This window comes from Leptonychotes weddellii, chromosome 14, assembly GCF_054177405.1.
Source record: "Leptonychotes weddellii isolate Sample4059 chromosome 14, ASM5417740v2, whole genome shotgun sequence".
NCBI classification, from domain to species: Eukaryota; Metazoa; Chordata; class Mammalia; order Carnivora; family Phocidae; genus Leptonychotes; species Leptonychotes weddellii.
Genome location: NC_138382.1, coordinates 13,974,460 through 13,989,014, shown reverse-complemented (window position 1 = coordinate 13,989,014; position 14,555 = coordinate 13,974,460). Strand labels below are relative to the sequence as shown.

The window sequence follows — 14,555 nt, the reverse complement described above, 5'->3', positions numbered from 1 at the left end:
GTCGGGTTTTTGTTTTACAAAGGTGACCTTAGCCAGGGCAAAGAAGATGAAGGGGCATGAGGGAGTACACGAGATTAATCAGGCTGGGGTGTGAAGTCAAGCAAGATAGGAGGAGGCTCTGGATTCAAGACAGTTCTGAAGCGGGATGCCCAGGACCAGCATGTGTGGCAGTGAGAGACAGAGAGCATTAAATATGGAAGGTGCTCAACCAATGTTGAGTTAGTAAAAGTAATACTGAAAATGTCCGCCCGTCCGTCCGTCCACCCACCCACCTATTCTTCCATTTTCTGGAATCCACAAAGGATTTTGGAAAGCTTATACTGTCCTGTGTTAGATGATCTTAAAGCCTAAGCCCTCGCCAATGGCTTTGAGGTCAAGCATGGAACGTGCACTATTATTTCCCACACCCTTGTGGCGAGAAATAAAAGGTAAACGTCTGTTTGACGTTAAGAGTTATAAATATCAACGAAGGCGAAGCAGCTGCGAGTGGCCCTTCTCCACGTTCTCCCACGAGTCTGCCATGCAAAGGTGAGCTGCAGGTCAATAAACCACAGGATAAAGCTAGACTTGGGCCCCTGGGAGCAGGGCTTGAGGGCTCATTCTGTCCATTCGAAAGATGCACGGCCATCAGAGGAGATGGTCTGCCTGCACTGAGAGTCTGCGGTTGTGAAAAGGGGAGAAGGATTTAAGAAGAAGGGATAAAGGGAGCAACAAAGAATGCAGTATGCAAAGTTCCTGCTAGGAGCCAAAGGAACTTTCAAGAGTCCTTGCCTGGAAAAATAGAAAAGGTAATAGTACACTCAGTCCTCTCCAGGGACCGACGGCATGAGAAGTCCAGACAAAGAGACTGAGGTAAAAGAGCAGAGGATATGGAATCTTTCTGGGCAATCGCACACCCTTCATCCGTTTCCTGGACTTGGATTGCACTTGCTGGTCAGAGCCTAGTTTTCATCAGATTCTTTAACCAGCTTGGGCTGCGGACGGCACACGTCCAAGTGGGAGCCCACCGCACTGTGCTGGGATGAGGGCTTCAACGGGACTATGGCCCAGATGGCTGACAGAGGGGAAGGTCTCCTGCCCTCAGGGGCAATGTCCATGAACCCTACCCTGTTCTCCCTGAGATCAGGGATGAGGCTAGAAGTTTCTTAAGTGGCTATAAAGACGTAGCTACATTGTCTCAGGAGTTAAGACTAGGTATATGTTCAGTGAGAGAGAGGTTTGTCCAGTTCACTAAGAGTACGGGAGCTGCTTTGATAGCTAATAAAATGATGTCAAGGAACGAGAAAAACAATCTTAAATGCTCCGTCTAGTCATTTCCTTTCAATCACGATGAGGTAAAATGCAAACACTGATGCTGTGAAGAAAAACTGGGTGTGTAATTACAGGTTAATGTCAAGTCCATGAGCCTTATTTTCTATTCGTTAATTTCACGAGCAACGTCTAGCTCTCGCTTTATCTCCACACCCCTCTCTCCCAATAAAATTGCTGTTTTGCTTTTGGACTTTGACCCTGATACTTTTCTTGAAGGAAGGCTTGTTGGAACATAAGACTTACAACCGACTAGCAAAGTTTGTAACTCCTCGTATTAAGTGACTTTATGAGACAGAAACATCCAAGTATAAGAATAATACTAGAAATCTTTAAAATAATTGATACAGGGATATGTTTATGGCACAGACTGTGGCTAACAGACTGTACTTACCTCCAAACTCACTAAGTTGTATATTTAATGATATGCATAGCTTTTTGTACGCCAATCATATCCCAGTAAAGAGGCTTAGAAAACAACTGATATAAAGCAAATACACTTGATCATTTTTGATGGAAAAAAAACCTAAAAAATATTGTTAAAATTGTCACACTTCCCTGGAACTCTTAGGGGTAATCTTAAATCCACTTACGATGTGGGCAATAAGAGAAAAATTAAATTTTCGAAGGGAAAGCTAGAATAAAATTGATGGTAATTCTCAAGTGTGTGCAAAAATTATAGAACCCTGGGGCTGGAACTAACCTCCTTCTTCCATTTCCAAATGGACTGTATCTAAATAATGTCAGAAGTGAACTGGCTCCCTCTTCTCTGAGACTTAAAGGACTTCCACACCCCTCCCCCATCCTCATCAATCTTCATTGTGATCTGTTGAATAAATCTAAGAAGTCGGAAGAGAGTCCTTCCTTAACGCATTTAGAGATGGTTGAAATGTATATGATAAAGTTCACAAAGGTAAATGGAGTTTTAAAGATCAGTCATATCACACAATGTAAAAATAACATTTTGAAGTAACCCTTAAAGAAATACATGAAAAATAATTTTGCGTATGTACTGATCTGCAGAGCAAAGCGAAGTTTGGAAACAAATCATCCAAATTACCCAATTCTATGTAGAAAAAAAGACTACGTGTGTATATTTCGGCGAGAAATAAGTAAACTGACAAGCAAGGTGACAATTTCTTGTTTATAACGGTAATGCTATAAAATGAGGACCAGCTTGCAGCTTCTAAAATAGCAAGTGACCTTCTGCAGCTCTGATTTCAACCACTCAGCGGGTTTTTTCCACCAAAGGGGCTTATTTTAGCTCTCACTAGACATTTCAGCAAATGGTGCTCTCCAAAGGCTGCAGCATCTCTGACATGGATTACACAGGTGGTTTCATTAGAATCCCACATCCTGGGAGCGGGGAAAGTTGAGTATATCTTTAAAAACTGCTGCTTTCCATGCTATTACCAAGAGCACCCGTGGCCCAACTGTACCAAGGCGAGAGAAAGCTGAGACCCCAGCTATATATAGCACTCGAGGGGGGTTGCATGTGAACTTCCTAATTCTTTCTCCTCCCCCTCCCTTTTTTTTTGTTTCATAAGAAAGGATGGTTTCTTCTTGGTGAACTATACCCTCTGTTCATTTTCCTCCACAAGGGATTTCTTTTAAACTCGGAAGTATTCTCCCTAAAATACTATTTAGTTCAGCCTCAATCAAAATGATTAATGAATTTTTAATTTATCGCTTGCCTTAAGGATCTAGAGAACCACTCAGTTCTCTGTTTCGTTTGTACTACTGGTGTGAAAGTGGAATTCTTAGGGGATTCACTTTGAATTAATGCCAGGATATCTCTACGGACTTGCTCAAGGCAAGTTTTAACGTTTTCCGAGTATCAAGATTCCTCAGAATCCACGCTCTGAGGCAGTAACTATATTAGAACAACTGGTTGAAAGGTGAAACATTTAACCAAGTGCACATTTTTGTCTTTTTGACCGTAGACTACTAGTTTTGTAAGTTTCCTGTCATTAAATGGAACAGGTGCACTGGTTAGGGTGTAATAGGTGACTGTCAGGGAGGACAGTGTCAATTTCAAGACCTTTCTGATTTTTCCAATCTCTATTTAGAGACTGTTATTTTTTAGGCATAAATAGAACTGTCCTGTTAGCATAAAAACATCAATAACATTTAAGCTTAAAACAGCCACCTATTAGTGATGCATAGCCTCAATAGGAAAGTCATATGTTTTTAGCATTTAAGTTTCTCAAATTCTTTTAAGAAGGAGTTGGGGAGCATAAATAGCCTATAACTCCTTTGTTGGCTCAGGTCTAACCACCCATTACTCCCTCACCAGTGAATTAAGATAGCTTCTGATCTCCTTTTCATACAAATTCTATTGCTGATTATTATATCAAAAAATGATATAACAGATTTTTACTTCATGTGGACCTGAACCAAAATGTTCTTAGAATTCTTCAGAAAAATTATATTAAACAAATATGAGATTATGTAATTAACTATAAAAAATGACGAAAAGGTGATCAACACAGTTCAATGAAATATGAACACAGAGAAAAACAATGAAAAAATTAGATTACTATTACTACAAGTAATAATAATATCTAGGCAAAGACTGAGTGAATGGATGGTTAATAAAAATGGTGACTATTTTCTCAAATTTTAGGAAGCTCAGGTAAGGCACTTTATTTAAAAAAAAATTTTTTTTTAAGATTTTATTTATTTGAGAGAGAGTGAGAGAGATCACAGAGGGAGAGGGAATGGGAGAAGCAGGCCTCCCGCTGAGCAGGGAGCCCGATGTGGGGCTCGATCCCAGGACCCTGGGATCATGACCTGAGCTGAAGGCAGACGCTTAACCGACTGAGCCATCCAAATGCCCCAAAGAGCACTTTAAATAGAAGGTAAGAAAGCACAATGTAAAGCAGAAAGAAAAACTGAAAGAATCTATATTAGCATTTGTGTCTAAGCAGAGTATAAGCCAAACAAAAAAGCATCACAAAGCAGCAAAACAGATGAACCATCTAAGAAGGTGCTTTCTTCCTTAATACTTGAATAATGGAAAGCCATTTGGGATCACAAGTGTTTTGTTTTATTGTGATAATGTATATGTCTAACTTTTGGGAAATTACAGTTCCCTTTCTTCAACTAGTTAATAACACTGAGAAAGAATCTTTTATGAAAACATTACATTTCAAAGTTAACTTTCATAGTGAAAGACCTCCTTCACAGAACAATCAGGAAACATCAACTTACTTCAATGTCCTGGAACTAATGAGTTCAAAGGGAGCTATCTTGTAAGACAGAGGAAGCCAACATGGACCCCTTCAGATTTTTACTTTGTGCCCTTTGGGAAGTCACTTAACATCTTAAAGTCCTAGTGTCTTTGGGTTTGATTTTCCATCTACAGAAGGATTTGGCAGGAGAGACATCTTCTAAGGGCTGTGTGAAACATGGCTACGTGAGTCTGAGGGGCTCCATGAGAATTTCTCTTTGTTTTGACTCATGAGGGGGAAGTCTTGCAGAGTTACAGAGGGTAAAAGGACAGAAGAGTCTCAGATGGGACAAACAAGAGCAATGCAACCAGAGTCCATTAAAATCTTTCCCTACTCTCTTTAAAAGACTATGCCTCCACACGTTACCCGAAGGACAATTAGCGGGTCACAAATGATGAAAACCTAATTATGAAAATTGCTCAGGGCCATCATCAGGATTGACTTTTACTATTTAGATTTTGTTGACCTATGGATTGACCGTGAATTTAAACTGAAGCAATCCCCCTCTTCCTTCTGGAAATTTAGTCAATGCACTTCTGACCTTTAAAAAGAACTACTTCAGAGGAAATCTTGGGAGGTAAATTTTACATTTTCAAACATTTAATCTAAATTTAAAAAAGTAACGATTCCTTAAATAATACCTTTAGTCGACTAATGTTTTAAAATAAGTGTTTTCTAAGTAGTCTAGCTCTAAGTCGTCCTACAACAAGAGAGCATTTCCACAATGGGCCTTAGAAACATGGCTCAAATTTAAATAGTACATTTTTTCTCCTTAGGGTTGAAGGTATTTTGCCACAGGAAAGTTTAGATCCTAAAATAAAATCAAAACAATAATAAAATAAAAATAAAACAAGGAAAAAAGTCTTTCCAGCAAGGAACATTTCCCACAGGTCCCCCCACGCTGGTAAACCTCACAGGAGTAAATCCTGTGCCTGTTGACAGGGAGAGCCTCTCAGGTTGGTTGTGTCCTACGGCAGTAAACACCGAAGTACCTTCACTTCCGGGGACCTGGCCATCAAATGACATTTCTGTGTTCCACGACGGCCCTCGTGGTACTTTAGCCCTAACCAAGCTCTTCCCAAGATGGGTGCGTGGAAGTATGGATAAAACAGTACATCTCCACCCCGCATCTGTGGAAAAGCAATTCAGGGCTCTTGCCCAGAGCCAGTGTCAAAGCTTGTAATGACTCGAAATGCTGTTTGACCGTGGGGGCTGTTTCAGAGGCTATCTCGTAAGCATAAACACTTCCCCCCTTGACAAGTTGTAGGCAGAACCTCTTGAAATCTCCCTTCCTCTTCCTTACTGCAGAATATTTCATATCTACCATGGCTTTTGAAATTCAGTGTATAAAGTGGAATTGGTTTTCTGACAGCTTCTCAGTAGTGCCTGCCTGCCTTCCTGCCTGCCTGCCTTCCTTCCTTCCTTCCCTCCCCCCTCCCTCCCTCCCTTCCTTGTTGGTAGATTTTAGAGTTTTCTTACGAAGTTTTGAATTCTGAGTCCAAAATTAATCCTGCACTAGTATCTCTAGGAAAAGTCCACTGAGGAAGATCAGTTTTGTGCAATTTCAACTCAAAACAGAAAAGGTGAGTTAGAATATTTACCTACTGGAGTGAATGCTAGCACATTAGGAAAGCTGTAGTAATAGAGGTAAAGCACGTAGCGACTAATATGCATACATGTACAAGCACTTGACCTGAGCATGTATCTTTGTATTGCTTATAATGTAAACCATCTTTCTATTTGTTTGGAGCCTTGCTGGTCACAAAGTGCTTTTGTATACATCATGCCATTGACTCCAGTAAGTGCACAGAGCTTGGAACTAGAGCGGCTACAACATATCACTAGGTGATTTTAGATCATCTTTGTGAGGTTATTAAAGGATATCTAGAAAGATACGGATCTGAATGACCCTAGCAAAGAACTACAGTTCTTTGTCCCAGGACACCCTAGAATAGTGCACAGCCATGGACTAGTTAATACAAGAGTGTGGCCATGGTAGAGATCCCAGAAATGTGACAACTGGAGCTGATTAGCCCAGTCCCCATATTTGGGAAATTTCTCTTGAGATAGAAAGCAGGATTCTAGAGATAGCAGCCTCTTTTGTAGGTGGCAAAGAACAAGGGGGTGTGAAAACTTTGGAGGAGTCAAGTAAGACTCTCTCCAGTGCCCAAGGTAACCTGGTAGGCCTGGGGCTAAGGCTAAGGCCCCTTAGCAGTCAAAAACATATCTTCATTTTACAGCCTCCTCTTTTCCCACAAGAGAGACTCAGGGAGGTAGTCAGGTTGGAGTGGGCCAGTGAGGACAGGCGGATTTACCCTGAAGATGTTTCTGTACAGTATCCAATCCTTTACACTGAATGAACATGAACTCGGGCTATTTGGAGATTGCTTGCCACCCTCTTCTTGAGCTGTCTCTGGTGATTTTTGATGCTCATTTTAATCTGGTTTCTTGTTTTCGTTTTGTTTTGTTTTCAGGAGGGTGGATGGAGAGAAGAGGCTGGTGCATAGTTCTGGTTTGACTGTGCTTATTAACTTTATCACTGATAGGGTCATCCCACCCCACGGGTCCTCCTCCCTATGAGGGAGGTGTGGTTGGCGACAGTCACAGGCAAGGGACTTGAGCATCTTGCAGAACAGCCTAGTTACCTGTAGGTCCCTCCTCTCTACCACCCTATCCTTGTCTTTGGGAAGTGGCTAAAACAGAGGGAATATTTGTATAGAGGGCTAAACCTCCCACCACGAGGTGGGAGAATCGTAATCCTTCAACGTCATTTAGTCCAACCCACCTTATTTTTCTGACAAAGACACTGAACCTCAGAAAGCGGAACTAATTTTGAACAAGTTCACATGGCTAGTATGTGGAATAAGGATTTTTAATATATGGTCCCTAAACTGCCTGCAAAGGGCCTGTGGTTGGCAGGGGTGGGGGGAGCAAGAGGTATTGGAGGACAGTGGAAGTTCCCAAGGGGTCTACCCTCAAAGCAAGGAAGGGAGAACGAAAGGCACTGGGCTTTCCTTTCCCCATGCTGCTTGAATGATTTTTCTCACTAATTTGGTCTATTTTTATCTATTTCAATGACTTACTAGACAGTTGCTCCTGAATCACATGCCTACCTGTGTTTGTTACTGGTGCCACTGGGGGACAAAGGGAGTGTGTAGCTAGAATTGAATTCTATTCTCTGTACCATTTCTGAACGAGTCGTTAATTATGCATAGAGAAATGTATATTTATTAAATATACATGTGAATATGCATAGATAGATTTAAGCAGTTATAAAAGATTTATCTGTAGAAGCATATGCCCTTAAAGGTGCCACCTTAAGACTATAGCACCTGCTTGGGGTTCTTAATAAGTAACAACTGAAACACCAATGTTGATAGAATTCTCCCAAATAAAGCACGCTAGTGAGATCTTCTATGTTTCTATGTAGACTTGATAGAATTCAGTAGTAGTAAAAGGGACTAGGTCACTTTCATACCAATCTCTATGTAATCTCCTCTAGTAATACTCAGCTTCTGGAATAGGTAATTAAAAAAAAAAGGTTTCGGGCGCCTGGGTGGCTCAGTTGGTTAAGCGACTGCCTTCGGCTCAGGTCATGATCCTGGAGTCCCGGGATCGAGTCCCGCATCGGACTCCCTGCTCAGCAGGGAGTCTGCTTCTCCCTCTGACCCTCCCCCATCTCGTGCTCTCTCTCTCTGTCTCATTCTCTCTCTCAAATAAATAAATAAAATCTTAAAAAAAAAAAAAAGGTTTACGTCTAGTTTTTATGCTTAAAATTCCAGGCTCCATAAACAGAGCACACAAGAAATAGGAAATTAAATCTATATTTAAGATTATATAGGAGAGACCAAGGAATTCACATTTCTTTGTCTTTATCTGGAGAGAAAATTACTAAAAGCAACAGCAAATTCAGGAGATGTGTGTAAAAGGTAATTTATCCACTTAGCCTCACAGCTAATTTGATGGATTTCCCCCCCACACCCCGTGTTTTTAAAAGCATATTGTTTGGCTATTTGAACTCTCTTGTTGTCTAGTACCTCTCAGATATGCTGCCAATCGTCTTTGAGCTTAAATGAGCTTTTGTTAAAAGTACTGGTCCTATAGAATCCCCCAACCCATCTAAGAGCTACAGTGGGGAGCACATATAGGAGCCTCCCCTTCCTTCTTTGCTCGCTCGCTCGCTGGGGATCCGTTAGCCCGTGTCCTCTCCCTGCCACCCACAACTGCAAAATTTTATCCCCGAAGATACAATACATCCTCACGCCAGCTTGAAATAAAGTTCCAGCTAAGCCCAGTTAATACTCCTGCCTAAATATTAATTTGCAGCTTACTTTCGTCCTTGTCTTATTTCATGACTTTTCCTCCTACGGGATTTTGAGAAACCCAAGGATATAATTCTTGAAATGTTTCATATTTTTCTGTTTGTTTACCCGCATTTTGTTTTCTGTTTCCAAGACCATGAGAATAAACCATTCCTGTTAAGAGATATGGCTCAGAGTAAGCAATACCTCCCATCTCCCTCACCTCCAGGAGGGTCTGTGGTACCATCATGTCCAAGACTTACAATATATGACACACTGAATTGCAATAGTTTGTTCTCATGTCTGGCTCTTAGCTGGTGAGGGCAGGAGCCATGATCTGCTGGTCTTGAAGGCCTGGCACATTTCAAAAATATGTTTTCCAAAGAATGCCTGGTAGTCTAGGGTAGTAGAGTTATCTACATCAGAATTTAAGCTTTGTCACCTAACTCTGTGTTCTAGAGAAATCCCTTAATTTCTTCATCTGCAAAATGGGATGATTTCTTCACTATCCACCTCTGAGGCTCAAAAAGGCTAACATGCATTTTCTAGACTTCTCTCCATACAAACCTAAGAAGTTTGTAGCTTCTTTGGTATATTTTTAGAAAGATAAGCTTGGATTTTCTGGGGGAATATTCCTGACTCTCATGACATTCCTTTAACTCACTTTTTGGGACGAGTCTACTATTGCTTATACAGTTGTTTCATGGTTCTTACACATGTGGTTTGATTAAATTAATTCCAAGCTGTAAGACCATATTCTACATGAACTATTCCCAAAACTGTTTTTTTTTTTTTTAAGATTTTATTTATTTATTTGAGAGAATGAGAGAGAGAGAGCACATGAGAGGGGGGAGGGTCAGAGGGAGAAGCAGACCCCCTGCTGAGCAAGGAGCCTGATATGGGACTCGATCCCGGGACTCCAGGATCATGACCTGAGCCGAAGGCAGTTGCTTAACCCACTGAGCCACCCAGGCGCCCCCAAAACTGGTTTTAAAAAACAGCTGCTTTTAAGATAAACTCAATATCAGAATAATGTCCTGCTTGTACACAGTTCATTATTCCTTCAGAAACCAGGGGAAGCAGACCAGGGCTTCTAATAGCCAAGAATGATGTTCAAAAATTCTTTAGTGTCCTATCGCCTTCAATTCACCCAGTGAGAATGTGGCTAAAATCAGATTTTCTATTTTGTCTGCACAGAGTTCTTTCTGTGACAGCTTGCCAACAGCCAGATTAGTATAGATGCTCATTAATCAAGGGAGGTCAAAATGTCAGCATTCTCACTCTGGGCGCTCTTTGTACCACCTAGAAGGATGGCAGACAGGCAGCAAACACTGAGCATGTTTTGCTGTATGAATGCCAATTAACTTGTGAGGGGTTCCCTTTGTTTGGTGGGAGGACATAGAGCATAATGGTCCAAAGAATGGCTTCTGATGTTACTCAGACCTGAGCTCACATGCTTATTTTGCTTTTTTACAGGTTTTGTAACTTTGGAGCCTTTTCTTTTTTCATCTGTAAAATGGACATACAGCTACCTCCGTGATAGGCACAATACAACTGTGATGAGAATTAAACGGAGGACCTTGCTCAGCACAGTGCAGGTGCTCAAGAAAAGGTAATTATATTACTTATAATAACCACTAGTGTTATTAATTATAATGATATGAATCACATTGTAATACCAATTACATTAATAATAATAGTACAGCTTACGCTCGCTAGGTGCCCTCCTAAGAACTTATGAACATTAACTCATTTCATCAATACCCTCTTGTGGGACTATTGTTGTTCCAGGTTTACAACAGACCCAAAGAGATTAGGGAAATTGCCGTCGGGAAAGGAAGGTTTTGAACTCAGGCAATTCAGCTTTAGAACCAGAGTTCTTCACCACCATCCCATACCACTGATGCTTTTCTGCTCAACGGTACTGCTGCGGACGTGGTGTTTTAGTACAATGAGCGACAGTTTTTTGGATGGTGCAAGAAAGAAGAGTGTACCGCAATTCTGTGGCTTGTCATAGGTTATCTGCCTTTGACACCCACAGCAGTTTGTGTCCACTAGATGGCACTGTTGTTCAAACGAAATGTGAACCAAGTCACTACTTAGGTTTGGGAGTCTGCTCAACTTGGGAATAGCAGCAGCGCAAGCCAGTTGCATCCCTCAAAGTCTGATGGAAGAAACCCCCGAAACTTCACAGCGTAGCTGGAGATCCCTAAATACTAATGGTATGGAGAAAGAGGAAAAATATATGCTAGTTTTTTCTGGGTGTTGATGTCTGTAGAAACTCTGGACGAGTTTTGAAATCATCTAGTCCAAATGCATCAGTTCATAAATAAATAGACTGAGGGCCAGAGAGGAAAAGCTACTGGGAGATGCGCACCCAGACTTGATGGCTTTGGCTGTAGTTCTCTCTCCCTAATACTTCCAACTGATTCTAAATCACAAAGAAATTGTGGTTCCTGAATTCTTAGAAGCCTTTCCTTTGGGGTATGGGGCAGAAGACTGCCCAATGATTATGAATTTCTGCCTCATTATGTTTTATACGTATATTCAAAATCAAGACCAGACTCAGATATTTAGATATGAAGGAGGATAAAAGCAAAAAATGGTGCCTATTTCTTTTTCTTTTTAATATGTCTCCGTGGAAAGACTGAGTGACTCCACTTTATTTATTTATTTTTTTAAGAGAGGGAGACAGGGGGAGGGGCAGAGGGAAAGGGAGAGAGAGAATCTTAAGCAGGCTCCATGCCCAGTGTGGAGCCCAACGTGGGGCTCAATCTCACAACCCCGAGATCATGATCTGAGCCGAAATCAAGACTGAGACGCTTAACTGACTGAGTCCCCCAGGCACCTGGAGCGACTCCACTTTAAAAGACTGACCCAGTTGGTTGACAGTGCAGTTTGTGGATATTAAACCCAGAGCAGGTAGCAGGGTAATGGATAAGCAAAAGGACTGGAATCAGACTGCCTGGATGGAACCGAAGGACCCAGGAAAGGCCATGAGACACCCCTAAGCCTCTGTTTCCACATCTGTAAAATGGGAATATTTTTACTTTTAAGATGTTTGTGAAAATTAAATGCATGTGAAGTGCCTATGACATAGTTAAAAAACCAAGGTTAAGGGTAGCAATAAAAATGAGTATTTGTCATGATTGCTGATGCTTAGTTTTCTGTATCTCAGCTGTGAATGTCATTGCGGGTGCTTTGTCAACAACTTCTTTACTCACTGTCACATGCTAAATTGCTAAAAAAGAGACATAATGTTTCAGGTTTTGTAACTGTGTAACATCACATCTTCCTCAACCAGATGGTAGAAGTAGCCCAGATACATATGGCATGTACTTCATTATGTGTTCACATCAACTTTATTTAAAACGCTCGTAGGCTTTGGGCTCCTACTCATAGTTTAGACAGAGAAGGTGACTGGCATGCAAATAATAACCATTGAACACTTGCTGAGTGTCAAACATTGCTCTGTTTTGCAAGTATGAACTCATTTAATTCTTACTACGACCGTGTGATCTAGGAACTAATACTTTTCCTTTTTGAAAGATGAGCAAACTGGGATCCAGAAACTTGGGCCCCAGCTTAAATAATAAGCCAGAGTCAGCATCTGAACTCAGGTGGCCTGGTTCTGCCACCTCTCAGGGCAGGATATGAGGAGGAGGCTTCTCCAAGGTTCCTGAGGCCTAGCTTGCTTCCCTCCCACCCCCCCATACCAAATAACACAATGAAGCCTGGTAGAGCCACTGTTCGTGTAGCTCTTCTAGGCTACTGTTAACAGGCAACTTCATGACCCAGGAGGCTCATGTATTAAACCTACATCAATATTTTTATGGCAGTTAGTTAATGAGATCAACTGGTTAAACATTTAATAGACTCCTGAGCTTAACAGGGTAAAATAAAGCTGCAATATTCAGTGTAACTTATTGGTTGCTCATATGTTCTGTAACATTCCAGACTACCCTCTTTTCACTGCCAGGAATTTAGACTCTATTCCCAGGTAGAATTCTTGAATTCAGATTTACAAGAGACATAGCGGTCTTCTGGTCTACCCCTCTGCCTTTAAAAAGAAGGAAACTGAGGTACCATTTGCTTCTGGCTAGTCCCAAGTTATCTTAGAGGAAGAGCTGGAGCCCTGTTCATTCAGGTATTACATACTGCTTCTACATCCCTTAGCTATTTTATTTTGAATAGTATCACTCTGAATACTTGCTGAAATTCTCCTGTTTATACCAATAACAGTTTTCCTTCAGTGATGAACCCAAATTCAACAGAGAGCATCTGTTCTTTACAGATAGCATCTTCCTGTTGATCATGTCTTCTTTCCTCCTTCGCTTGACATCAACTTTTATGGGGCAGGGGACCAAGGACATTTATCACAAAAAATTTTTAAATCAAATAGTGTTTTTTACTAGAAGCCACACACACAAGCCATCGAACCTAGACCTACGACCACGACCCTACTACACAGGACCAAGGCGACTTCAAAGCAGAATTGCCAAAAGGGAGCTGGGAGGTGACTCCCACTTACCGATTTCGGTCATCGTTATCCCTGGCGCTAGCTGCCCGTTGTTGAAAGAGCTATAGGTAAACAAGTTGGGTACGGACGTGAGGTCATAGATAGGCTCTTGCTTTATCTGTTTGATCCCAGTCATGTCAAGTCCTGACTGATCAGGGGACGGCTGGCCGGAATCCACGCTGTAATACCCCTCGGACTTGGGCAGGTCGATGACGTGTCCGTTGGCGTAAGTGCCGCCGGCCTCGCTGTTGAGGCTGCTGAGGCCGTTGCTGATGCTGCTGCTGTACACCCTGGCCAGGGCTTCGGCCTCCCCGCTCTGCTGCTGCCGCTGTTCCTGCAGCCGCTGCTGGTGCTTCTGCACCTCAGCATACAGGCTGTCCCTCTGCTTCTTGGACATCCTGCCGAACTTCACGGCTGCGCGGGAGGGCAGAGAGAAAAGCGGGAGAGAACGCTTGGAGTTATCATTTGGGCAAGCCCAAGGCTCAACATCAGATGCACAGAATCCTAGCACCCAGAAGCCCGAGAGTGCGTTCATCTGCAGCCCGCATCCGGCGAAAAGTTAGACTCGGGAGGGCTGGACTGGTTTATGTGCATAGTGAGAAGTAACTCTAAGCTACCAAGAAATGTCAAAACTTACGTTATTTCTTATTGCTATGAAGTTAGAAGGCATAATCCTGGTTCTTTTTTTTAAAGATTTTATTTATTTATTTGAGAGAGACACAGCGAGAGAGGGAACACAAGCAGGGGGAGTGGGAGAGGGACAAGCAGACCCCCCGCCGATGCGGGACTCGATCCCAGGACCCTGGGATCATGACCTGAGCCGAAGGCAGACCTGAACGACTGCGCCACCCAGGTGCCCCTGTTTTCGTTGACATTTTAATAGCAGGCACTATTTGGTAGTTTTTGGTTTGTGGATTTTTTCCCCCACACATAAGAAGGAACCAGGATTGGGGCGCCTGGGTGGCTCAGTTGTTAAGCGTCTGCCTTCAGCTCAGGTCGTGATCCCAGGGTCCTGGGATCGAGCCCCGCATCGGGCTCCCTGCTCCGCGGGAAGCCTGCTTCTCCCTCTTCCACTCCCCCTGCTTGTGTTCCCTCTCTCGCTGTGTCTCTATCAAATAAATAAAATCTTTAAAAAACAAAATGTCAACGAAAACAATGAATTGTGGATCACCACATCAAAAACTAATGATGTAT

The 14,555-nt window shown here is 42.2% G+C and overlaps 1 protein-coding gene across 2 annotated transcripts in view; it reads right to left on the bottom strand.

The window, feature by feature from the left end:
* Positions 1–14,555, bottom strand: part of RORB (RAR related orphan receptor B) — a 176,700-nt gene that overhangs the window by 41,012 nt on the left and 121,133 nt on the right. For both annotated transcript variants that reach the window (XM_081802848.1, XM_006731254.3), the window contains exon 4: positions 13,374–13,775. In XM_081802848.1, the coding sequence (XP_081658974.1) occupies positions 13,374–13,775 (402 nt within the window). The remainder of the gene's footprint in view (positions 1–13,373; positions 13,776–14,555) is intronic.